Genomic DNA, 27,097 nt, shown 5'->3' on the forward strand with positions numbered 1-27,097 from the left:
GAGTGATCAATTATCTACCAATCCTCTAGGGCACCTCTCACATCCAATTTCTGCCCCATTTTACCATACACCATTGCTGAAACAACCCAACACCCTGAAGATAGTCTGGAATTAACCAGCTGCCCTCGTGCTTGAGCCAGATAATCACTCAGTCTGGAGCTGTGCTGCACGGTAACCACATTTGCCCTTGATGTGGCAGACCACTTTGCAGGTAGGGACCTGGAGATGTTGCCGGACTGGGTGGTGCTGGTGCAGGGCTTCCTTCCCCCACCCAGGACTAGCAGTGGAAGACATGACAACAGATCACATTCCACATGGTACAAAGTCACCATTCAGGTAAAGCAGTCTCAGCTGTCTGGAAGAATGCCCAAACAGTAGGGAAATTTCAGTGACTTTCCCCATTCTGCCAGCAATCATGTCACTGTCCTCATTTCTGCACCTCACACTGTATTCCTGTAACTGTACCCTCCACCCACCGAGGCTCATATACTTCCTTTCTCAATAACGTCTTCAATATCATCCCTACCTGCTACCATCCACCCCAACCCCCAAGATCACTAAGCTTGCATGCCTTCCACACTGCCTACTCACTCACTCATTACACATTCCCACCTGCATCAATAGTAACAGCTGTCCCAGAGATAATGGGAACTGCAGATGCTGGAGAATCCAAGATAATAAAGTGTGAAGCTGGATGAACACAGCAGGCCCAGCAGCATCTCAGGAGCACAACAGCTGACGTTTCGGGCCTAGACCCTTCATCAGAGAGGGGGTTGGGGTGAGGGTTCTAGAATAAAATAGGGAGAGAGGGGGAGGCGGACTGAAGATGGAGAGAAAAGAAGATAGGTGGAGAGAGTATAGGTGTGGAGATAGGGAGGGGATAGGTCAGTCCAGGTAAGATGGACAGATCAAGGAGGTGGGATGAGGTTAGTATGTAGGAAATGGAGGTGTGGCTTGGGGTGGGAGGAAGGGATGGGTGAGAGGAAGAACAGGTTAGGGAGGCAGAGACAGGCTGGGCTGGTTTTGGGATGCAGTGGGGGGAGGGGAAGAGCTGGGCTGGCTGTGTGATGAAGTGGGGAGAGGGGACGAACTGGGCTAGTTTTGAGATGCGGTGGGGGAAGAGGAGATTTTGAAGCTGGTGAAGTCCACATTGATACCATTGGGCTGCAGGGTTCCCAAGCAGAATATGAGTTGCTGTTCCTGCAACCTTCGGGTGGCATCATTGTGGCACTGCAGGAGGTCCATGATGGCCATGTCATCTCAAGAAGGGGAGGGGGAGTTGAAATGGTTCGCGACTGGGAGATGCAGTTGTTTATTGCGAACCGAGCAGAGATGTTCTGCAAAGCGGTCCCCAAGCCTCCGCTTGGTTTTCCCAATGTAGAGGATGCCACACCGGGTACAATGGATACAGTATACCACATTGGCAGATGTGCAGGTGAACCTCTGCTTAATATGGAAAGTCATCTTGCGGCCTGGGATGGGGTGAGGGAGGAGGTGTGGGGGCAAGTGTAGCATTTCCTGCGGTTGCAGGGGAAGGTGCCGGGTGTGGTGGGGTTGGAGGGCAGTGTGGAGCGAACAAGGGAGTCACAGAGAGAGTGGTCTCTCCAGAAAGCAGACAAGGGTGGGGATGGAAAAATGTCTTGGGTGGTGGGGTCGGATTGTAGATGGCGGAAGTGTCGGAGGATGATGCGTTGTATCCGGAGGTTGGTGGGGTGGTGTGTGAGAACGAGGGGGATCCTCTTTGGGCGGTTGTGGCGGGGGCGGGGTGTGAGGGATGTGTTGCAGGAAATGCGGGAGACGCGGTCAAGGACGTTCTCGACCACTGTGGGGGGAAAGTTGCGGTCCTTGAAAAACTTGGACATCTGGGATGTGCGGGAGTGGAATGCGTCATCCTGGGAGCGGATGCGGCGGAGGCGAAGGAATTGGGAATAGGGAGATGGAATTTTTGCAGGAGGGTGGGTGAGAGGAGGACCATTTCAAGCCCAGCGACTCCCACAGCTACCTAGAATACACCTCCTCCCACCCACCCTCCTGCAAAAATTCCATCCCCTGTTCCCAATTCCTCTGCCTCTGCCGCATCCGCTCCCAGGATGACGCATGCCACTCCCGCACATCCCAGATGTCCAAGTTCTTCAACGACCGCAACTTTCCCCCCACAGTGGTCGAGAACGCCCTTGACCGCGTCTCCCGCATTTCCTGCAACACATCCCTCACACCCCGCCCCCGCCACAACCGCCCAAAGAAGATCCCCCTCGTTCTCACACACCACCCCACCAACCTCCGGATACAACGCATCATCCTCCGACACTTCCGCCCTCTACAATCCGACCCCACCACCCAAGACATTTTTCCATCCCCACCCTTGTCTGCTTTCCGGAGAGACCACTCTCTCTGTGACTCCCTTGTTCGCTCCACACTGCCCTCCAACCCCACCACACCCGGCACCTTCCCCAGGAAATGTTACACTTGCCCCCACACCTCCTCCCTCACCCCTATCCCAGGCCCCAAGATGAATTTCCATATTAAGCAGAGGTTCACCTGCACATCTGCCAATGTGGTGTACTGTATCCATTGTACCCGGTATGGCTTCCTCTACGTTGGGGAAACCAAATGGAGGCTTGGGGACCGCTTTGCAGAACATCTCCGCTCGGTTCGCAATAAACAACTGCACCTCCCAGTCGCAAACCATTTCCACTCCCCCTCCCATTCTTGAGATGACATGTCCATCATGGGCCTCCTGCAGTGCCACAATGATGCCACCCGAAGGTTGCAGGAACAGCAACTCATATTCTGCTTGGGAACCCTGCAGCCCAATGGTATCAATGTGGACTTCACCAGCTTCAAAATCTCCCCTCCCCCCACCGCATCCCAAAACCAGGCCAGTTCGTCCCCTCCCCCCACTGCATCACACAACCAGCCCAGATCTTCCACTCCCCCCACTGCATCCCAAAACCAGCCCAGCCTGTCTCTGCCTCCCTAACCTGTTCTTCCTCTCACCCATCCCTTCCTCCCACCCCAAGCCACACCTCCATTTCCTTTCTACTAACCTCATCCCACCTCCTTGACCTGTCCGTCTTCCCTGGACTGACCCATCCCCTCCCTACCTCCCCACCTATACTCTCCTCTCCACCTATCTTCTTTTCTCTCCATCTTCGGTCCGCCTCCCCCTCTCTCCCTATTTATTCCAGAACCCTCACCCCATCCCCCTCTCTGATGAAGGGTCTAGGCCCAAAACGTCAGCTGTTGTGCTCCCGAGATGCTGCTTGGCCTGCTGTGTTCATCCAGCTTCATACTTTATTATCTTAGTAATAGCTGTCCCATCCACCTTCCCCTCCCACAGAATATAGAACAGTACAGGCCTTTCGGTCCTTGATGTTGTGCAGACCTATTGTCCTACCCTGCATACCCTATATTTTACTATCCTCCAGATGCCTATCCAAGAGTTGCTTAAAAGTCTCCAAAGTATCTGACCTCCACTACCACTGTCAGCGGCGCATTCCACACGCCCACCACTCTCTGTGTAAAGAACCTACCTCTGACATCTCCCCTATACATTCCTCCAATCACCTTAAAACTATACACACACATAATAGTCATTTCTGCCCTGGGAAAAAGTCTCTGACTATCCACTCTATCTATGCCTCTCATCATCTTGTAAACCTCTAACAAGTCACCTCTCATCTTCACTCCAATGAAAAAAGGCCTAGGTCCCTCAACCTTTCCTCGTAAGACCTGCCCTCCAGTCTGGGCAGGATCCTGGTAAATCTCTTCTGCACCCTCTCTAAAGCTTCCAAATCTTTCCTGTAATGAGATGACCAGAACTGAACACAATATTCCAAGTGTGGTCTAACGAGAGTTTTATACAGCTGCAGCATAACCTGAGGGCTCTTAAATTCAATTCCCCTGCCAATGAAAGCCAACACTCCATACGCCTTCTTTACAACCCTATCAACTTGGGTAGCAACTTTTAGGGATCTGTGGGCGTGGACCCCAAGATCCTTCTGTTCCGCCACACTGCCGAGAATCCTGCCATTAACCCATAATAATTACCTCTCTCCTATTCCATGACAGAAACAGCCCATGAGTGGATAGACTCAAGATGCTGTCCATCATTTGGCATTTACTTGCTAATGAGGAGAGTAGCACCCTGAACAGGGCCTGGACTGATATCAGAGTCTCCCACTGACTGACTGTGCTGGGAAGCCCTGAGTGAAGGCAATTTCCTTTGACATACGGAATCCTGCTGACAACTATGACAAGTTTCCCATTATTCTGTCTGTGCTAAACAGTCTGGCAGGACAGCAGTAAAATGAGCCTGGTCAGTTTGGCTGAGAGGGAGAAACATAAAATAAAAGCAAGGCAGTACAAGACAGAGATGCTGTGGCATCCAGCTGGGTGAAAATTAATTGGCACAATGACAGACAAGGACATAGCCTGGTCCAATTCCTGAGCTGTGTGAATGTCTCTAAATACATGGCGTCCTTTCAAGAGCATTACAATGATAGTTATCAGTGCCGGCATTTCAGAGAACTGTCCTGTAAATGGGTCTATGATGTACCAGGAAGGTTCTTACAAGCTGATACATGTGGGATGCTAATGTCTATGGACATGGGTTGTGTGTGGCATGTTCCCATGAAGTGTGCCTATGATGTTGGTAACTGGTTTCCAACATGGAGGTCAGTTGGAGCAAGCACTGAGCTGAATCTTCCAAATGCCTAATGTGTAGCTTGTTTGATGAGTTTGATAAGACTGGAAGCTGGCTATTACTCAGAGGACAAGGTGTAAGAACTGGACGAACACAGCAGGCCAAGCAGCATCAGAGGAGCAGGAAGGCTGACGGGTCTTCAGAAGGGTCTAGGCCTGAAATGTCAGCCTTCCTGCTCCTCTGATGCTGCTTGGCCTGCTGTGTTCATCCAGCTCTTCACCTCGTTATCTCAGAGTCTCCAGAATCTGCAGTTCCTACTATCTCTATCACTGACAGGATTGTGTTTTAACAAGCATTAATCCATGTCAATTGGCATCTCACCAATGCTTAGCGAGAATATCACCACACTGATCATGAAATGTAAGTTCTTTGCACTGTCTTACCCAAAGTCGAATAAATTGATTTACCAGATTTGCATTAATGGAACAGAAGACAGAAGTTAAAAGTGCCAGCATTGTTCTAAGGTACCACTTATGGTTATTTCTCTTTATTACTCTATTTAAAGTTACTAACCACTAGAGCAGCAGTGTCAAGTCAGGGGGCAAGTACAATCAGAGAACAATGTGAATTGACTGAATAGAATGAGTAGAATATGTCTCCCTAAAATGGTGGAAAGATGTAAATTGGGAATGGAAATGGGTGGAAGAGTACCAGGTTGAATGAGTCTAGGAAGAGCTCTTTCTTCATCTACATGGAAGGCACCAATGCGACTGGGAGAAAGAGTTAAATGGGTTCCTCAATATTCTAGAGACAACAGTATCAATGTAGAGGCAGAAGTGGAGATGAGTTTGAAGAAACATATCTACGTGAACTGAAAAGGGAAGAGGAACAGGTTCTCGGGCTGGATTGATGAACAAAGATGCTTCTGTGAACTTGCAGAATGAGCTGGGGTGGCAGTATGAATAAGGTGGAGGTGACAACAGAACATCTGGTTTAACTGGAACAGAGAAGAAAGAGAATGCTTTTCACCGCAAATTTGTAGTTGAATGCAGAAACAACCCAAGTTGCTAGGATCCATTCAACAAGTGGATTTGACAATTGTGTGTATATCAATATCTAATATTACTCAATTGCCTGTAACTTTATGAAAAAAGTTGTTATTTGTCTTCTGTTATGACCAGGTCAGTTGTGGTAAATCAGCTCCTCACTGTTTAAACCCCTCAATTAACTACAATAAAGTTAATAAATTCTTTTTAGCAAGCATCTTTATAATACTTCAATTGAAGCACAGTTCAAAATTAAGGAGCCAATTACAAGATTTCTTCAGTGTAAGACAGAAACTTGATTATTAACTTCAAGAAAAATAATAAAATGTACACACGCACATGTGCACACCAGTTTAAAAGACAGCATTGTCTACTTCACAAAGGAAGATTAAGGATGGAGAGTTTGGAAAATCCTCAAAGTCTCGGAGATGTTACGTTTTAATTTAAGACCACTTTTGTTTAATGGATGCTTTGTACTCTTAGCTGTAAAATTTGTAGATATCCTTAAGTTCTCAGTGAATGGATATTCCTCCAATTTCCTTCATCATCTGATGCTGTTTTTTTTCACTAAGAGGCTGAGAGAAACAGGGCAAGAGGGAGAGAGAAGCCTTCCAATTCTTTTATTATAAACCAAATTTCTATTCTGTTCAAAAGCTGTTGCCTGAAACGTGGCTCCTTTATGTATTCCCTATCTGGCTTCATTGTTTTTGTTTTGACACTGGATAATCTGCAGATGAGTTTCAGCTCAATATACAAAATTGCAGAAATGTATAATTCAAACACAAAATACCTATCTGAGTAACTGGTCATATCGGTATTGAAATCTATAACAAAGGCCCAGTGGTTAGCACTGTAGTCTCACAGCACCAGGGACATGGGTTCGATTCTCGCCTCAGGCGACTGTGTGGAGTTTGCACATTCTCCCCGTTTCTGCGTGGGTTTCCTCCGGGTGCTTCGGTTTCCTCCCACAGTCCAAAGATGTGCAGGTTAGGTGGATTGGCCATGCTAAATTGTCCATAGTGTTCAGGGGTGTGCGAGTTATAGGGGGATGGGTCTAGGTGGGATGCTTCAAGGGGCGGTGTGGACTTGTTGGGCCAAAGGGCCTGTTTCCACACTGTAGGGAATCTAATCTAAGTCTGTACCAGTCAAAACCAACCATCTTACTAGTCTAATCCCATGCTCCAGCACTTAGTCAAGGGTCTTATATGCCTTGGAATTGCAAGTGTTTGTCTAAATATTTCCATATTATTGTGAGAGACTCTGCCTCTAATCACTGTTACCGGCAGCGAGTTCCTGATTTCTACCACCCTCTGAGTGAAATTTTATTTCTTCAATCCCCTCTAAACCTCCTGCCCCTTACCTTAACTCTATGCCCACTCCATCATCCCACACCAAGGGGAAAAGTACCTTTCTTTGCCCTCATTATTTTATACATCTCAATTATGTTCCCATTCATTCTCAACTTCTCCAAGGAAAACAACCCCATTCTGTCCAATCGGTCTTCAGAAATAATACCCTGCACCCTAGGCAAAATCCTGGTCTATCTCCTCTGCACTTTCTCCAGTGCAATCACATCCCTCCTGTAATGTAGAATCTGGAAATGCACACAGCACTCTAGATGTGGCCTAACCAACTTAGACAGTTCCAACATAACTTCCCTGCTCTTTGGCTTCATGCCTTGGCTAGTAAAGGCAAATATCCCATTTGCCTTCTTAGCCACTTTATCTACTTGATAAAGGTACCTGTGTGGACACGGACACACACACACACACACACACACACACACACACACACACAGAAGTCCCTCTAATTTTGTGCTTCCCAGGGTCCTACCGTTCATCCTGTATTACCTTGCCTTGTTTGTCCTCCCCAAGTGCAACACTTCACAACTTATTACATCCACAGATGCTGTCCAACCTACTGTGCTTGTCCAGCAATTTTCTGTTCTCATCACTTGTCCTAGTTAACATTTCAGTGCATCCAAATCTAAAATTGGTTCAATGCTAACTTCTCTGGGTTGTGTTTTCCTCACCTTTTCTAAACAACCTGTTAAGATTGTGTTGTAGGGCTCTGGTGGTGCAGTAGTAATGGCCTTACCTTTGAGCCAGGAGGCCCAGACGCAATAACTTCTCTGAGCAGGTTGATTATAAAAATCTTCAGAAATGTTGAGGGGGGCAGCAATCCTTCTGCGTTCTGATGAAGAATCACTGGTCTCAAAAGTGTTAACTCTCTTTTCTCCCCACAGATGCCAAGAGATCTGTTGACTTTCTCCAGCAATTTCTCTTTACGTTGTAAAATATCTCTGCAGCAGGTATGACTTGAATCTAGGCTTCCTCCTCACCTACAAGTATTTTGCAGTCAACCTGTTCACCACATTGTATTATAGTCCACCTCAAAGGCAGTGTGGAACTCAAATCTGGGGCTCTGGACTCGGACAGAGGGACACTACCACAGCACTAGGAAAGCTCTCCTCGCCTGGAGGTATTTTTGAATCAGCCTGTTATAACCCATCTCTGTTAACCTCAGTGCAAAGTCTCTTCCAGGGATGCCTAACCTGAAGAAGTTACCCTCCTCCCTCCAGACCAACCTCAGGGAATCTCTCTCCCACTGCAACTCTCTTGTAATCTCTTCCTCTCCACCTATCTTCTCCTCTATCCATCTTCGGTCCGCCTCCCCCTCTCTCCCTATTTATTTCAGAACCCTCTCCCCCATCCCTCTCTCTGATGAAGGGTCTAGACTCGAAACGTCACCTTTTGTGCTCCTGAGATGCTGCTTGGCCTGCTGTGTTCATCCAGCTACACACTTTGTTATCTGGAGCAGGGAAGACCTGGGCTACCGGCACCATCACGGCCCTATATACTCCGGCCACCTAGACCCACTGTTGCAGGGCTGCAGTCTCCTCCTCCCAGCCTGTGGGGGTCGCTGCAGCGGTATGACGGTGTGTGGTTGGTTGGTTTGTTGGGGGGGAGGGGGCAAAATGGGCAAGCACGTGACCGTTCCCGCGTGCGCCCGCGAGTTTGGGAAGAATCTTGATTTCTGTCAGGGTTTTTATTTCGTGGTTTAAAAGGCGTCACTCTCCACATTCAAAACCCCCCACTCTCCCGAAGAAAAAGCTCTTCTCCGTCGAAACGCGGTCTTCTCCTCGCACTGCCACCGCCCATATCTGCTGCGTCTTTAACGTGCTCCTATCTCCAGGGTGACCAATGGCGACCAGCCTTTGGGCTTGGCTCCTGTTCGTTGAGGCCGTTGGTTTCCGTTATTCCGCCGGGACCAAGCTGAATGTCCCCAAAGTACTGCTGCCTTACTCTGCAACCGTGAAGGTTAATTTTACCTTGGAGGCCGACGAAGGGTGTTACCTATGGTGAGCTCCCTCATCTTCAAAAACCACCTTCGTGATTTTGGTGGGATGGAGACTGCTGCCTGATGGTTTCACTCCCGAATAACCCTATGGTCAGTCAATTTCATGTGCTCCCAAGCCAAACTTCTAAACAAACCTAAAATAAAGAACTGAGGGTGCTGTAAATCAGAAACAAAATTATAGAAATTGCTGGGAAAACGCAGCAGGCCTGGCAGCATCTGTGGAGAGAGAAAGTGAAGTTAACATTTCAGGCTCAGTGACCTTTCTTCAGAACTCCTAACTCCTCTTTGTTGATGACCTTACAAACAAAGTCTAAACATTAATTAACAGAATGTCATACGTTTGACATCCACTTTGATTCTTATCCAATTTGCAAAATGACAATTTGAAACCTCTATTCATCAGTCACACTCAAGATTCCTGGGGGACTTGACAGGGTAGGTGCAGAAAGATGTCTCCCCTTGTGGTGGAATCTGGCACCAGATGGTATTATCTCAGAATGAGCGATTGTATATTTAAGAAAGCAATAAAGTAGAATTTCTTCTCTTTCCAGACTCATGAATCTGGAAGTTTTTGCCACAGAGGGGTGTCCAGGCTGGGGCATTAAATGCATTGAAGGCTGAGATAGGCAGATATTTAAATAGTAAGAAAATCAAGAGTTATGGGGAAAAAACAGGAAAGTGAGGCTATCGCATCAGCCATGATTTCATTTGGTATTGGCACAGACTTAGTGGGCTGAATGGCATGCTTTGGTTCTACAACTTACAGCCACTTTGTAACTCAACCTTTTTTTTGGATTCCTTGCCTCTTCTAAGGTGACACTACAAACCATCTCCTTGACCATGATAATAAAATGTAAGGCTGGATGAACACAGCAGGCCAAGCAGCATCTCAGGAGCACAAAAGCTGACGTTTCGGGCCTAGACCCTTGACCATGCTGGTTTTTGGTTACCTGGTCTAATAACTCTTAATGCATCTGCATCATTATTTTGTACTGTAATCATCCATACAAAGCACTATGTTTTATTACGTTGAAGATGCTGTATAAATATAAATTGTTCTTTATCAACTTGTTACATAATTCAATTGCATTTCAAAGTTCTGCATGAACGTGGGTGCATTTAGAGGTTAAGTTTCCACAAGCTCAACTGAAAGACGATGGCCATGTTTAGAACTTTGATCTTGAAAAGTTCAGCTCATAGACTGATGAAAATAAGTGTTATGCAGGTGACATAGGCTGTGTTGAATTTTGATTTATTCGCTCAATGTTGGAACAGAAACTTAGAAATGTTGCAAAGTTAGTTTCAAATTGTAGTTTTAACTAATTTCTATTAATAAAAATCAAAGTTGGTTGAAATTCACAAATTTACCAACATCATTAAAGACAAATAATGCATTAAGTATATTTCTATTAAAGGAACTGTGCCAAAAACCTCAATATCAGCCTTTGCTTCTTCCAGCTGCTGACCTTTTGTCTTTTAATTTTTCTTTGCAGCATTTGCATGAAAACTCAGTTATCTCCAGATTTGGAATGGCCTGTGAGCTTGTATTTATGTTACAGTTTTACAGCTCTGTAAATAAAACAAACCACTGCATGCACATTAAAGTTTTGTTGTACATGGTGTAGGGCTATAAAAATGACTTTAGTCTCTGCTAAAGCTGGAAAAGGACCAAAAGCAATTGTACAGTTGCTGTCTTAAAAGAATCAAATGTTAATCTGGCTGATAAATTACACATGTACCTTTGTTGAAAATCATCATGTCACTAATTTATTGTCTTTTTGGGATCAATTTTCCAGAAAAGATTGAATGTTTGTGAGCTTTTGCCTGGTGAAAGATTGTTTCTGTCATTAATTATCCTGGACAGATAAGTGTTTCTTGATAATCAGTTTTAAGCTAGCACTTACCAATATAACATTTGTCCATATTACATGAAACCTGGTTACAGGTTAATCTGGTTTGCTCAATTTATAAGAATTGTTAAAGTTAGATTTCAATAAATTTACAACCTCGGGATTTATTTACTAGAATGGAAAATGTTCATCTCCAACTAGGTAACTTCAGAGTAGGATCAGACTAAGGATAACTTGTTTTGAATATTGCTAAAATAAAAAGCACTAAGCAAGGACTTAAAACCAAAGGACCTACAGCTATTTGATGAACGCTTCTGGTTTTTATTCCTAATCCTGTTAATTTGTATGCTCATCATCAGACTTTCATTTTGTGTTTCAGCCAAAATTTTTGTCTAAATTTAAAAGTGAAATACTTCAAATGCTGGAAAGCTGAAACAAACACAAAGAATGCCGAAAAATCTCAGGAGATTGGGCAGCATCTATGGAGCGAGAAAGCAAGTTAATGTCTTAAGTCCAGTATGACTTGTCCTGTTCTGAAGAGGGTCACACCAGACGCAAAACATTAACTTGTTTAACATTAACTCAAAAGACAGCTGCTAAATTTCTCTTGCATTCTCTAAATTTACTGCCTTTTATAACTTTGGCCATTTATTTGCCAAAATGATAAGAGACAGTACAATTTTTAATGGTTGTGCACAATGGAAGAATTGGAGTTTGGAATCTTGCTTCTTTTTCAACCAGTATGCAATCCAAGTCAGTCTTTAGGAAAACTTTGATGAGATAACTTTGTCAACCAGCAGACACTTGCGCTTGCTCCATAGGAATAAAAGAAACTAACGTTTGCTGCAGCATAAAGAATCTAGTCCTCACAGTAATAGTAAGATGGTACAGATACACTTATCAGCAATCCCCATTTGCCTTCATTTTTTTACCTTGTCAAATACTGAATCCAAGAATTTGTGCATATTGATCCATGATGCTATCAAAGCAGATACAGCTCATATTATAGATGCAGAAGGATTTTTGCTTATAAAGTTTTGAGCCATGTGAAAGGTAAAGGACATCTATATGTCTGTGTAGAAGTTGATAATTTATTGTACAATAATATGCCTGGAAAATAACATAATTAGTTGAGTCACTTGTAGATATCATAGGGTCATTATGGTACAGAAGGAGACCAGTGCTAACTCCTCAAGCAATACAGTCAGTTCCATTTCCCCGCTCTTTCCCAATAGCCATGCAAGTTTATTTCTCTCAAGTTCTTATCCATCTTCCTTTGCAAATCATTGTTCATCTTTGCTTTCACTGTACTTGTAAGTTTTAGGTCAGCTCTAAGCTGACCCTTCAGTTGTAACCTGCCTGGTATATCACTCAGTCTACAGATTATGCTTTGAACATATCAACCATCTAAGAACTATTCTAGCATTACCCAGAAGCAAGCCATCCTCGGTTCCAAAGGGGAGACTAACAAGAAGAAGGAAATTCAGTACTCAATGTTGACAAAGTCCATGATCTCATACACTTTGATAACCACTCTTTCAAAATGTTCCACCACTTTAAAATATTAATGTGCGTTATTCTTTAAATATGTTTTGGCCCCAATCATTTTTGTTGTTGCAACCTACAACAGAATGCTGCTCTGTTGAAGGTACTATCTTTCAGATGAGGTGTTAAACAAAGGACCTTTTGGCCATGCCAAATGGACTTAAAAGGTCCCATATCTCTATTTGGAGAGAAACAGTATATGCCCACCAGTTTTGAAGCATATCTTACATAAGCTTTCCATTTTGTGTCCTATTGATTGCCTGCAAGACATTGTCTTTTTAATTATAGCATTGATATATTTAAATCTGAAAAATGGACAAACTTTTACATTTAGGATTTAACTTGGGCTTAAAGTTAGCAGAATATTAACTGCTTAAAGTTTCAGAACATACTTTAAATTGTTAAATTTTACGTGATATTGTAATTCTACTGATTCACGTGTTGGGTCCATAAATCTTGTTTTGATGCTGGTTACAGTCAAGATACTTGTTAATGATTCAATTCTATTTTTTTATTTTATTTTAAATGAGATTATAAATTTTGAATTTGTGCTGAAATTTATGTTGCCTACTGAAAACGTGTAATTTGACCATTAGGTCTTGCACGTTAATGGCTAGTCTAGTATATGTAGCAAAGTAGCTTGTGAAAGGTGATCATTTAGCTCAGTTAGCTGGACGGTGGGCTTGCAATATGGAGTGATGCCAACAGTGTGGGTTCAATCCCTGTACTGGTTGAGATTACCATGAAGGATTCTCTCTCTTAGCCTCTACCTTTGCCTAAACAATCACCACTCGTCTCTCTGTAATGAGAGAGCAGCCCTTTGGTAACTTACTATACTAGTAAAATCAGTAATGATAGACCTACATTGTTTTATTTTCATGTTACAGGTTTTCAACACGACCAGATGTAGCAACTATTGAACCTATATTTCAGAATGATACTGAATGTTCAAATACAGCACTGATATCTGTTCGGTCAACTCAGCCTACTCGCCTCACCAGCATAATTATAGCTGAGGAAACAGGTATACATCATTGTATTAATAATTCAATTATAAGGTTAGTATAAATTTCGTAATACAACTGGAAGACTGTAACACTGTACAGAGTTTTGCATATGAAGGAGTGGACTTGCAAAATCCTCCCCACAACATCTAGAATACCAGCAGATGTTCCAACATACTGTAGATGGTGAAATACCATTTGTCTGGTTTGAATAATGTTGGCTTGTTTTAGGTCTTTGATTTAATAGGATAATGAGAGAGAAAGAAGATGTGAAATAATTAACATGAAGTACTGAGAGTGCTAAGCTTTTTCCTTTTGCTTTAAACATCAGTAGATGTGGGTTGTGAAAGTTTGTTATTTTGGGAAGTAGAGTCAAATTAAGACAATTTTACATTCCCAAAAAATATGGCTTTTTGTGTGGTACCTTTCTGCGTCTGAATTTTTTTATGTGTCTAAATCAGCAAATCAACTTTGTACCTTGTTGGTTCTGGATGGAATGTGATGTTAGGTGATGGAGGAAAGTGACAATTAATATCGCTTTTCATGTACGGAGAAACAATAGAACATGCAGAAATTCACCACCACTCCATTCAAAACAATTAGAAAACGTCTGCAAGGCAATCATGTTCTTTACTTTTTGTTTTAGTGACAGGACAAGTGTTGCGCTGTGACGTCATGGTTGATATAATAAATGAAATTGAAATTATATCAACAACCCGGGAGCTGTATGTTGATGACTCGCTCTTAAAATTAACAGTCAGAGCATTGGATGCAGAAGGTATGAACAGCACTTCATAACTCTATAAAATGTGTTTTTATCACATCTATAACAATGTACTTTGAAAAAAAAGCTCATATCTGATATAGAGAATATAAAAGTCACAATTTTACGAAGTTATGTAGAGCATAAACGACCAGTTCAGCCCATTTGGTCTGTACCAAAACTTATGCTCCATGCAAGCCTCCCCCAGCCCTGCTTTGTTTCATCCAGTTAGTATATTCTTCAGCATCTGCAGTTTCCATTATCACAGTATATTCTTCCTCATTTCTTTGTCTATTTTCCCCTGTTGAGCACATTTCTATCGGCATTGGCATTAAAACTAGCAGAAGGGGCAATTTTTGATATAAATTAATATTGCATTAATGCTTACTACAATAAAGTTTCATTGCTCTGTTTTAAGTAATAAATATTTTTAATGTTTTCATGTATGCATCTTAACAGTGTCAGGGAAGGGTTCACACCTATGGCTTGTCATTACCAGTTAAAGGTGGTAACAAATGAAAGAAAAGGTGTAATTGTAAGAAAATGTTGCAAAGATTAGTGATGGACTGGAAGATTGGGAAAATTATAGAAACAGAAGAAAAAGAATGAATTAATAAGAAGGATGAAGAAATTAGGGATTGAACAAAAAAAGCAGTAAATGCTTCTACAGTATATTAAAAAAAAAGAGAGAGTAGCTAAAATGCTCATTGATCGTTGGAGTGAGAGACTAGGGAATTAAAGAAATTGGATAAAGACATTGAATAAGTACCGTGTACTTTGTGTTCACCGTGGAAGGTGCAAAATCTTCCCAAGAATAGTAGAAAAACAAAAAGCAAAAGGAAAGAGGAACACAAAGAAATCAGAATGGCTAAAGGAAAGAGCACTGGGAAATCTAGTGAAGGCAAAAGCTGACAAATCCCCTGGACCTGATAGCCTGAATCTGAAGGTCTTGAAAGAGGTGTATATGGGGATCATGGATGCATTCCTTGTAATAGTCAAAACTTCTCTTCTCGAAAGGTCTCAATAGTTTAGAAAACAGCAAATGTAACATTTTTATTCAAGAAATTGGGAGACTGAAAGCAACAGACTATGCCATTCGCCTAACATCTGTAATTGTGGAATTCTGGAATCCATTAAATGCAGGCAGCAGCAGGATATTTAAAAATTATACTCCAGTAAGATAAATTCATCATGGAGTTATGAAAGGGACAGTGTGTTTGATAAATTATTAGACTCCTTTTCGGCATGATGGATAGAAGGTATTAGTAGATGTGGTACTTTGGACTTTCAAAGGGAATTAATAATTTGCCTTATCAAAGGTAACCATGCATGATAAGGGCTCATGGTGTTGGGATATTAAATTAACTGGAGGATTGACTAAATAACAGCAAGCATAGTCTGATAAGTGATTTATTTTCAGGTTGGCAGAGTGTAATTAGTCAAGTGCCACAGGCTTTGTTGCTAAGTTCTGACTATTTACAATCTGCATGCATGACTGATGAAATGGCTATCTATATTGTCGCCATATTTGCTAAAGACTAAAGATAGGTAGGAAACAAGTGAGGAAGATGCAAGGAATCGACAAAGGAATGTACAAAATTTAAATAAATAGGCAAATGGAGTATAATGTGGGAAAGTGAGAGGTTTTTGGCTTTGGTAGGAAGAATAGAAAAGCAGAATATTATTTAAATGGAGAGACAATGCTGTAGCACCAAGGAATATGTTTAAAAGAATGAGAATGATTTTACTAAAACATGAAATATTCTGAGAGTGTTCAAAGGGTGGATGCTGAGAGGGTATTCCTTGTGGGGATAGAACTAGGGTGCACAGTCTAAAAGTTGTCTCTACTTATAAGATTCACAGAAGAAGGGATTTCTTTGTGTCTGTGGAATTCTGTTCTATCAACAATCATATTTAAGGCCTAATTAGATTCTTAATCAAACAGGGAATAACGAAGGATAAATAGGAAATGGAGCTGCGGAAATAATTACTTCATCCAGGATCTTAACAAATAGATGATTAATTTGCTGGGCCAAATGGACTGTTCCTGTTTCTTCAGATATAATTTCTGCTGTCTGAATTTTGAAATCGCCATCACTCCCGTAGATAATGTACCTGAATACTTTAATACACCGTAATGTATAATGGAGTTTTCCTGTCTATGTTTAAGGCAATACCTTTAGTAGCTTGGAAGGATTTATTTTCGAGTGGAGCATTGTGAAGAATGAAGACATGGATAATATTGCAGAGTCGCCAAGTAAAATTAGGTAGGCATTGGTTGGGCTTTTAAAATCTGGAAGGGCACTATTTCAGTATTTTGACATAGACTGACAAAATGGGCCTAACCCGTTAAAATAGTAGTTTGATATAATTAGATGATAAGTGAAATAAACTAACCTTATTTACAGAGATAATGGGAACTGCAGATGCTGGAGATTCCAAGATAATAAAATGTGAGGCTGGATGAACACAGCAGGCCAAGCAGCATCTCAGGAGCACAAAAGCTGACGTTTCGGGCCTAGACCCTTCATCAGAGATGAAGGGTCTAGGCCCGAAACGTCAGCTTTTGTGCTCCTGAGATGCTGCTTGGCCTGCTGTGTTCATCCAGCCTCACATTTTATAACCTTATTTACACACTGGTCTACCTGGTGAAGCAACCAGACAGGACTACTTGCATGCCAAACAGCATAAGCAGCAAGCAGTAGACAGAGCTAAACAATCCCCCAACCAGTGGATCACATCTAAACTCTGCAGTCCTACCACATCCAGTCATGATTGGTGAGGAACAATTAAACAGCTCACTGGAGGATGTTACCCAAAAAATATCCCCACCCTCAAAGATGGAAAAGTGTTGCGCTGTGATGTAATGGTTGATATAATAAATGAATTTGAAATTATATCAACATGTTGATGGCTCACTCTTAAAATTAACAGTCAGAGCATTGGTTGCAGAAGGTATGAACAGCACTTCATAACTCTATAAAATGTGTTTTTATCACATCTATAACAATGTACTTTGAAAGAAAAGCTCATATCTGATGTAGAGAATATAAAAGTCCCAATTTTACGAAGTTATGTAGAGCATAAACGACCAAAGATGGAAGAGCTCAACACACCAGTGCAAAACATAAGGCTGAAGCATTCACAGCAATCTTCAGCCAGAAGCACAGATGATTCATTGCAGCCTCCTCCAGTAGTCCCAGCATTAGAGATACCAGTCTTCAGCCAATTTGATTCCCTCCACATGACATCAAGAAATGGTTGGAAGCACCGGACACTACAATAGCTATGGGCCCAGGCAACGTTCAGCCCAGCAATAATACTTATGCTCCAGAACTTGATGTTCCCTGAGCCAAGCTGTTCCAATACAGTTACAACACTGTCATCTACGCAACAATGTGGAAAATTGCCCAGGTATGTCCTGTACAAAAAAACAGGACAGACCCAACCCGGTCAATTACCGTCCAATCAGTCTACTCTCGATCATTAATAAAGATGGAAGATGTCATCAATACTGCTTTGAAGCAGCACCTGATCAATGATGTCCAGTTTGGGTTCTGCCAGGGCCACTCAGTTCCAGATCTCAAGACAGACTTGGTTCAAATACAGACAAAAGAGCTGAATACCACAGGTGAGGTGAGAGTGACATCCTTTGACATGTAGGCCGAATTTGAGAGAATGTGGCATCAAGAAGCCCTAACAAAACTGGAATCAATGTGTATCAGGGAATAAACTCGCTGCTGGTTGCAATTATACCTGGTATATAGGAAGATGATCGTGTTGTTGGAGGTCATTTAAGCCCAGGTCATTTCTGCAGAAGTTCTTCAGCATAGTGTCCTTGGCCAGCCATATTCAGCCGCTTCATCCATGACCTTCCATCCGTCATAAGGTCAGAAAGGTGGATGTTTGCTGAACATTACACAATGTTCAGCATCGTTTGTGACTGTTTGGATACTGAGGCAGTCCGTGTTCAAATGTAAGAAGATCCGAATAATATCCAGGCTTGCGCTGACCAGTGACGAGTAATATTCGTGCCACATAATTGCCAGGCTGTGACCATTATTATAAGAAACAGTTTAATCCTTGACATTCAATGGTGTTACCATCACTGAATCACCCACTATTACCATCCTTGGGATTACCATTGGCCAGAAACTCAACTAGACCCCCACATAAACAAACTCGCTCCAAGATCAGGTCAGAGGCTAGGAATGCTGCAGTGAGTCACCCATCTCCTGACTTCCCAAACCATCATCTACAAGGCACAAGTCAGGAATGTGATGGAATACTCCTCACTTGCCTGGATGCGTGCAGCTCCAACAAGTCATGAAGCTTGACACCATCTAGGACAAAGCAACCCACTTGATTGACACCATATGTACAAACAACCTCTCCCTCCACAACCAACGCTTAGTAGCAGCATTGCATACTATCTGCAAGACGCAGTACTGAAATTCATCAAAGATCCTCAGACAGTACCATCCAAATCCACAACCAATTAATTCTAGAAGGACAAGGGCAGCAGCTACATGGTAGCATCACCACCTCTAAGTTCCTCTTCGAGCCACTCACCATCCTGACTTAGAAATATATCACCGTTCCTTCGCTGTCGCTAGATCAAAATCCAGGAATTCCCTCCCGAAAGACATTGTGGGTCAACCCACAGTACATGGGATTCAGTCATTCAAGAGGGCAGTCACCACCGCCTTCTCAAAGGAACAGGCAATAAATGCTAGCCAGCCAGCAATGCCCACGTTCCATAAATAAATTAAAGAAAATTTGTGCATTAACCGTACAATTTCATGTAACAATGGTTTGCTTTTTGTAGTTTTTCTTAACATGTTCAGCCTCTAGAAAATAATTTCGGTTCTGTAATTTTCTGTGGTGTTGCCTGTCCTTCATGAATTAAAAAAACGGGAAACTAGATTGAACACTCCCAAGCTGGTTGGTTTTCAGAGTTTGGAGCAGCCTCATTAGTTTTCCAAATATGTTGTTTGCTTATTTAGACTGCGTGAGCAAATTATCTTTATCTGGATAAGCATATGGACGTACATGGAATAGTGTAGGTTAGATGGGCTTCAGATGGGTATGACAGGTCGGCACAACATCGAGGGCCGAAGGGCCTGTACTGTGCTGTAATGTTCTATGTTCCCCACGGTGTTTCTGCTCATGCTGTCAACTACATCTCCTACCTGCTGCTGCTGCTCTTGCTTCCCATTGTTGCCTCTGGCCTTGCTTCTGTTCTTGCTTTCATCTCCAGGATTTGTCTTCGGCTACTTTGCTCCTGGCTCCCATTCTGAACTTGCATTGAAGTGTCAGGCTCCATCTAGTAACAGAAGTCGTAGTACTGGGATTTCATCTGCTATCTGTACCAATTAACTTGTGCCACTAGATGATGCTTGGGCAATCTAAAGAGCTGTGCTATACGTGTGTAGTATTTTTTCAAAAATTATATTGTATTTCTTTTATATTTGGAGATGTATTTTATTTTACAAGTAATTTTCACAAAGAATGCAGTGCTGCAGATATATGGTATAGTATTTCAACCTGTACACTGGTTTCTCCAGGCAAAAAAAAGTCAGAAGAATCCAAACTCCAGCTTTAAAATTAGTTTCTAAAGGAAAGTGTGATTAACTTAAAAGTCATTTAACTTAAAGTCGTGACTTTGAGAAAGACAAACACTGCTGTAAGAGAGGGTTCGTTGCTAGAAACTTAGCCTATGTGCAATTGTAGGGATTACCTTATATCGTAGCTGCCCATCGTACAGTCTGTTGATGTGCCAGCATTCCATGCATTAGTCTACTGTGATACGATTTTTAATGACAATTGTCTTATTGTCTAGTCGAAGTCAGTTTTTTTTAGATTTACTAACATGTAGACAGGCAGGTTTGACGGCATCACATTGACTCAGGTGATTGATTTTTTTTGACACATCACATTCAGATCTTGCTTTTAAACTTGTCAGTCTTGTGATCTAATGCGTGTTTTTTTAAATTAGAATAATGAAGTTTTCAGAGTCCACCTATTTACCACCTGTACATATTGCAAGAATGGAAAGTGATGGAGTGCAGGGAGACATCATTCTTGTATCTGGGTTAATGACTGGTACTGCTAATCTGAAAACACGACTACAGGACGCTATATATAAGGTACTGGTTTACTGCAGTCTTTTCAGTTACCAAGAAATCAATTTTTAAATAAAGCTTAGATGCTTTGTTTTTATAATCCATCTTACCTAACAGCTACAAGGATAAAAGGGCCAGAGAAATGAGAGAGTCTGGAAGTTATTGCGTAAATGGGTTGTTAAGGCAGAAGCTCAGTTAGGCAGTATTATATTGGGCTGTTGGCCAAGAGCTGGAAAACTGGATTAGTGTAGTCAGATCTTTATTGATCAACATGGAGACGTGGCTGAATGGCTCCCTTTTGTGATGTAAGCACCAATTGAGTCTCTGACCCACCAGAGTCTAACTATTTAGCCTGAGAGTTATGTTTAATAGTTAGCTATCTTGCTGCATCGCCATTACTGATGATTGTCCCACCAGTCAGCATCCTTTTCTCATGCAGTATGTATCAGTATCCCTTTTTAGCAGGCTGTTTCTTGTGTTATAGTTCTGATGAGCGCAGGCCAAAAAGCTTTGACTTCAACTACCTTTCTACTTTTAGCACAGTTTAGGGCAGCACGGTGGCCCAGTGGTTAGCACTGCAGCCTCACAGCGCCAGGGACCCAGGTGTGACTTCAGCCTCGGGTGACTGTCTGTGTGGAGTTTGCGCATTCTCCCCATGTCTCCGTGGGTTTCCTCCGGGTACTCCGGTTTTCCTCCCATAGTCCAAAGATGTGCAGGCTAGGTGGATCGGCCATGCTAAATTGCCCATAATGTTCAGGGGTGTGTGGGTTATAGGGGGATGGGACTGGGTGGGATGCTTCAAGTGGCGGTGTGGATTTGTTGGGCCGAAGGGCCTGTTGCCACACAAGGGAATCAAATCTAATCTAAGTTCTGTACTACCAATAAATTATCAATATACTTTTTTTGTGTGCAATAAATCCTTTTAACATTGCAGCATGTTTCTTAAAGTCATACTGTTACAATCCACTAAGATAGCCTGCCATACGTAGAGCTCTAATATTCCTAGAGCTGTACCAGATGTTGAATTTTTTTAAAAGGTACACACAGTATCCCCAATCTACCTGACTTTCAGATGAAGTTTCAGTGAAAGCATGGACCAGGTTTCTGTATGAAGCGGAACTTATTATTTATTAGAAGTAATTTGCCTGTAACTAAACAGGTACAAACCACTGACACATAACCCTACCAATTAAAACTCTAATTCCCTAATAAACTCTGTCTTTACTTACACACACACACTCACACAAAAGTAGTGAAAATAGACCAGAACATATAGGAGCAGAATTAGGCTAGTCAGCCCATCGGGTCTGCTCCGCCATTCAATCATGGCTGAGTTTCTCAACCTCCTTGTCCTGCTTTCTCCTTATAACCATTGTTCTCGTTACCATCAAGAACCTATCTATCTCTCTCTTAACTACACTCAATGACTTGGCCTCCACAGGCCTGTGCGCCAATGAGTTCCCCAGATTAATCACCCTCTGGCTGAAGTAATTCCTCTCATTGCAGTTCTAAAGTGTTGTCTCTTAGGTCTGAGGCTGTGATCTCAGGCCCAAGTCTTTCCTATTAGTGGAAACATCTTTCCCACATTCACTGTATCTAGGCCTTTTAGTATTCTGAAAGATTCAATCAGATCCCCACTGATAATTCTTCTAAACTCCTTATGATTCAGGACCCAAAGCCCTCAACCGCTCATCTTGTGAGAAAGCGCTTCATCCCTATGATCATTCTTGGAAAACTCCAAGGCTAGTGCATCTTTGGATGCAGAATTCAAAACTGCTTACACTATTCCTCATGCGGTCTGACCAGACCTTATATAAGTCATAGATGGCCTCAGCCATACATCTCTACTATTGTATTCTTAACCTTAAGAGAACACTGAACTAGGACTCCCTTTGTGCTTCAGATTTCTGAAGGCTTTCCCCATTTAGAAAATAATCTTCACCTCTTGTCTTACTAAAAAAAGCGCATAACCTCACATTTTTCAACATTGTATTCCATCCATCACTTCTTTGCCCACAGTCCTTCCAAATCCTTCTGCAACCTCCCCACTTCAACACTACCTGTTTGTCCACTTATCTGAATTTGACCTAAGAGTCATAGCTTTGGGTAATGCCAAAAAATTGTGCTGCAGTGAGGAAATGTGATTAGTAGAAAAGCTTGTGCAAGAATGGAAGAAGTAGCAATCTGTCTTGAAGAAAATGCCAATGACCAGGTACACCAGAACAACAGGAGCCAGCCACTGGTCTGATCTTGCAAAACATGTATATGGAATTGGTCTTCGCAAACTGACAGAATGGTTACGTTTTCACGTGAAATGCAATATATGAGTATACATTTTAGTGAGCCAATTCATTTGTGAATCCAGCAACAAGGGCTGGAGTCAGTTGGTGTAGCCTCTTTGTGGAGCCAAAAATCTTGTGAAACAGAAAGTCACTAAGACTCCAAACGTACCTCAGTGCCATTATTTCCAGTCTCCAGTGATTCATTGAGAAAAAGCAAAAACCCAGGTATCATTATTAAGAGATAGTAGGAACTGTCAATGCTGGAGAATCTGAGATAACGAAGTGTAGAGCTGGATAAACACAGCAGGTCAAGCAGCATCAAAGGAGCAGAAAAGCTGGGTCCAGACCCGTTTTCTGAAGAAGGGTCGAGACCCAAAATGTCAGCTTTCCAGCTCCTCTGGTACTGCTTGGCCTGCTGTGTTCATCCAGTTCTACACCTTGTTATCTCAGTATCATTATTAACATTGACAATACAGATGAAACATCCATAATTTGAATACTCTCAGCAGAACATCATTGAAAATGTTTAAAAAATGTTGAATATCCATTTCAATTCATGGACAGGAAGATAATATGATGTGAGGGCTTTGTTAAGGAACTGAAAACATCTGATTTAGAGTTGGATCTTTACGATGATGTCACAGCCAGTATTATTTAGGGTTAAGTTAATGAACTTTGTGTTGGATGTTGAAGCTGATGAGTTGAGAGCTTTTAAAATATTACAATTGTGGTTCAACCTAGCCTTGTAGAATTATTTTCTTAACCAAAATATAATGCACTGATTTCTTTCAAGTTATCAGTTATGCATATTTACATTTCAAAATAATGATCACCTACACTCAAACCAGCATTTGACTTGTATAATTGGCTCATAAGACAAACTTTGTTTTTGAGAAAGGCTTTTTAGATGTTCAAGAGCAAGGATTTTAATAACAATTACGTAATAAATTTAACAACTAAAATTTTAATGCGCATCAATTTACTTAGTTCTCCAAATAGATGTGAACAATGTAATTCCAGTAGCAAACACCAAAAAATTTAGGTACAAAATTAGTAATAGCCATATGTAAATAAACTCCTCATGTCCCCAGTTTCAAAGATCCTCCTCAAAACCTAACTCTTTCGTCCAGTTTTGTCCAACTTTCCTCATGTTTTATTGGTTCAGTGTTTTACTGATTGGATATTTTTCTATAATTGAAGAATATATAAATGTAAGTTGTTCATTTTGCTTTTAAGAATTGAAATGTTACCATAATTAATCTTAAATTCTTGGCAGCAGAGTGGAATAGTATAACAGCACATTTGTATTTAAGTATACTTTCTTGAAAAACGTGAGAGTTCGAAATACAGCCCTACCGCACCATTGGCTGCTCTCTCATTAGAGGGAGAGGTACTACCAACAACTGGTGACAGTTTAACCTGACAGCCACAATGTCTCAGGTAAGGGGAGGGATTGAGAAGGAGAACCTTTGATGGCAATCTCGGCTTATGTTGGTGTAACTCTATGATACGAATCAGCTAGCCATCCAACTGAGCTAACTGACCCCAGATTCATCAAGTGAATAGAGGCAAGTGAGAATGTATTTATAAAGATCTCTGAAATAAAAGTGTCACTTCCTAAATAACACAGCAACAAATAAGGAGGTGGTCAGAGAATGAAACTTTACATGGTCCACCTTCCACTTGGATGTCTTTTTAATTGGATTTTCAAATGGCATTCTCATTGTCAATTATTTCTATCAAAATGTATCTTTTTTAAAGAAGTTTGAATGAATATAATTGTGGCAATCTAACAATGCTGTCACCTTTTTTTAGTTATTTAGCCCACTCTGTTGAAATTTTAAGTTTACTCCGTCATAGAATATGAGCATCGTGTTAGGTCAGCACTTATTCATCCTTAATTTCACTTGCATACTAGCTTATCTACATGTGGCCATTACTATGGACTGATTTTGTGTCTAAAATATTTTGGTGTTTGCTATTGGAATTACATTGGTGCGTATGTCTGGAAAACTAAAATAACAATATGTGTACCATCTTAGTTGTTAGTTTATGACCTAATTACTATGATTTATTAAAATCCTTTGACTGTAAGCATATTTTGTGGCTGTATTCTCAGATAGTGATTTTCAAAATCTATCATTTGATTTATCATTCTTGAGTAAAATGCCCACTGTCTTTGTGCTACAGTATCCATTGAATTAGTAGTAAGACATCCTAGCAGACTGACAACCAATATGCAGTTTATTGTTCTGCATTCACAGTGTGTAAGTGGGGTGATATTTTAAAAAAGAAGCCACTGCGTTGGATCATCATTACATTGTATCTTACTGTTGGGAGATAGTTTGATCCTCAATGTTCACAAAATTTTTGATGCAATCTGTGCTGCCATGAGAAAGTACTTGTCAGAATTTCGATATTCCTGCATAATGGGAATATAACTTGTTTAATAGTTTCATATCTTATGCACCTGCTAACAAACTGGATAAGAAGATGAGTGATCGCAAAAATGGGGGTAACTTGGAGTGCAGAGGAATACTATGGTAACTTCCTTTTTTCATGCATGTGCATTCATAACCACGTTCAGTTAATTCTGACTTGTGATTCTTTCTTCCAGAATGTTCCTGCTGCATCAATACGTGTCACTATTTTGGAAAACATTATCTTGAGTCCAGCCCATGATATTTATTTGTTGATAGGCTCTTTTATTCGCTACAAAGTTGCCAAAATTGTTAATGGAAAAATGACAGGTAACTTTCAACTAAACACTAAGTGGAAATACTGCCAGAAGAGGAAATTGCTATGTCTGTTTTACTTCACAGATCAACAGAGTTATAAATACCAGAATTCTGACAGGCTATTTACTTTTAATATTTTGCTTGGGAGTCAATATGGACATAAGATATGACTGAACATGAAAACATTTTTTCAGTGTAATCAACTTTTATTAACCTGTTGTTGGGCATAAAGATGCTTTAGAATGTTTTCTGGCATTAAATATGTATGCCTACAGCTGAGCCGCTGAAGTAGTATTTATAGATTTAATGCATTTTCATCTACATTTAGCAGTGAAATTAGACATTGAACCAGATGTTACTGCAGTTGAATTTGTTTCCATTTTGATGGAACAGCAAATTTAAATAAATTATTTTCCATCCTAATGAAAAGCAGAGGATTGCAGCATAAAGGTGTCACCTGGCTGTCTAGATTTCATGTAATCTGAAGTCCTGGTAGTGGATCTAATAACACGTAAAATAACCAAGACAAAACAATCAGAAGATTTGGGCTATTCAGGTATTTTTCAAAGTGCAAAAAATGCAGAGGACTGCACATGCTTATTGAAAATGGCATACACAGTTAAATTACATGCAGTTAAACAAATTGTGTAGAACCAATAAATGATTAGAATTCCCAGTTGTCTGGTGAAAAGGGTATCTAAACAATTTTTAGCATTTGGAACAAGGCAGGTAGTACAATGTTGGCCTGCCAGATCTGGTAAGTGTTATATTTATTTGATTTTTTTCTAAAAAGAATGTGTGAAAATACTATGACTAAAACACTTATGCACTTGCTCTAAATGCAATTTAAAAATTTTCAAATTGTGGAAGCAGATTTTCTCTGTGCACAATATGGAACAAAATTTTAAACAGTTTTATAAATACGTTACATGTCACACAAAGTCTTTTCCCACAGGAATGTTGATTTACCCTGTCTTTAGTCCTTGTTCTTCAAGTATATGAGAAAATATTGGTATCAAAATGTCTGCAGTTTAATCATCCCAAATCTGTAGCTGAAAATATCATACTTCTGTCAATGATTATTCCAGATATAGTTTATCACATCACATCTGGAAGACTGGGAACAAACAGTAGGAATAAATGGATCTTTTCCAAGAGACAGGGAGTGACAATGGGTGTATTGCAGGGATCAGTGCTCTGACCCCAGCAATTCAAAATATATATTCATGATTTAGATTAGGGAACTAAGTAATATCTCCAAGTTTGAAGACAACACAAAGCTAGGGAAGAGAGTGAGTTCTGAGGTGTTTGCACAGATATATCAGTGTGATTTGGACAGATTGAGTGAGTAGGCAATTGCATGGCAGATGAAATATAATGGATAAAGGTGAGGATATCTGTTTTGGAAATGAACACAGGAAGGCAGGTTATTATCTGAATGATAACTTTGGAACGAGAGGTGCAGTATGACTTGAGAGTCCTCATTTAGCAGTCACTGAAAGTAAGTGTGTGCAGATGGCAGTGAAACAGGCAAATAATCTGTTGGCTTTCATAGCGACAGGATTCAAGGACAGGAGCTTGGATTTTGTGACGCAATGACATAGCGCTTTGGTGAAACCACACCTAGAGTACTGTGTGTAATTTTTGTTTCATCTGAAGAAGGATGTTCTGGCTGTGTTCAACGAAGATTTACCAGACTGCTCCCTGGATCCCCAACCTAGTTTCTGAATTTGCAGAGA

At 41.3% G+C, this 27,097-nt stretch overlaps 1 protein-coding gene across 1 annotated transcript in view; it reads left to right on the forward strand.

The window, feature by feature from the left end:
- The first annotated feature begins 8,681 nt into the window (after window positions 1-8,681).
- Window positions 8,682-27,097, forward strand: part of LOC125464424 (nuclear pore membrane glycoprotein 210-like) — a 142,374-nt gene continuing 123,958 nt past the window's right edge. Inside the window, exons 1-6 of the mRNA XM_059655315.1 lie at window positions 8,682-9,052; window positions 13,334-13,470; window positions 14,097-14,228; window positions 16,384-16,480; window positions 20,212-20,362; window positions 25,238-25,370. Of these exons, the coding sequence (XP_059511298.1) occupies window positions 8,895-9,052; window positions 13,334-13,470; window positions 14,097-14,228; window positions 16,384-16,480; window positions 20,212-20,362; window positions 25,238-25,370 (808 nt within the window). The 5' untranslated portion in view covers window positions 8,682-8,894. The remainder of the gene's footprint in view (window positions 9,053-13,333; window positions 13,471-14,096; window positions 14,229-16,383; window positions 16,481-20,211; window positions 20,363-25,237; window positions 25,371-27,097) is intronic.

The sequence above is a fragment of the Stegostoma tigrinum genome, chromosome 27, assembly GCF_030684315.1.
Source record: "Stegostoma tigrinum isolate sSteTig4 chromosome 27, sSteTig4.hap1, whole genome shotgun sequence".
NCBI classification, from domain to species: Eukaryota; Metazoa; Chordata; class Chondrichthyes; order Orectolobiformes; family Stegostomatidae; genus Stegostoma; species Stegostoma tigrinum.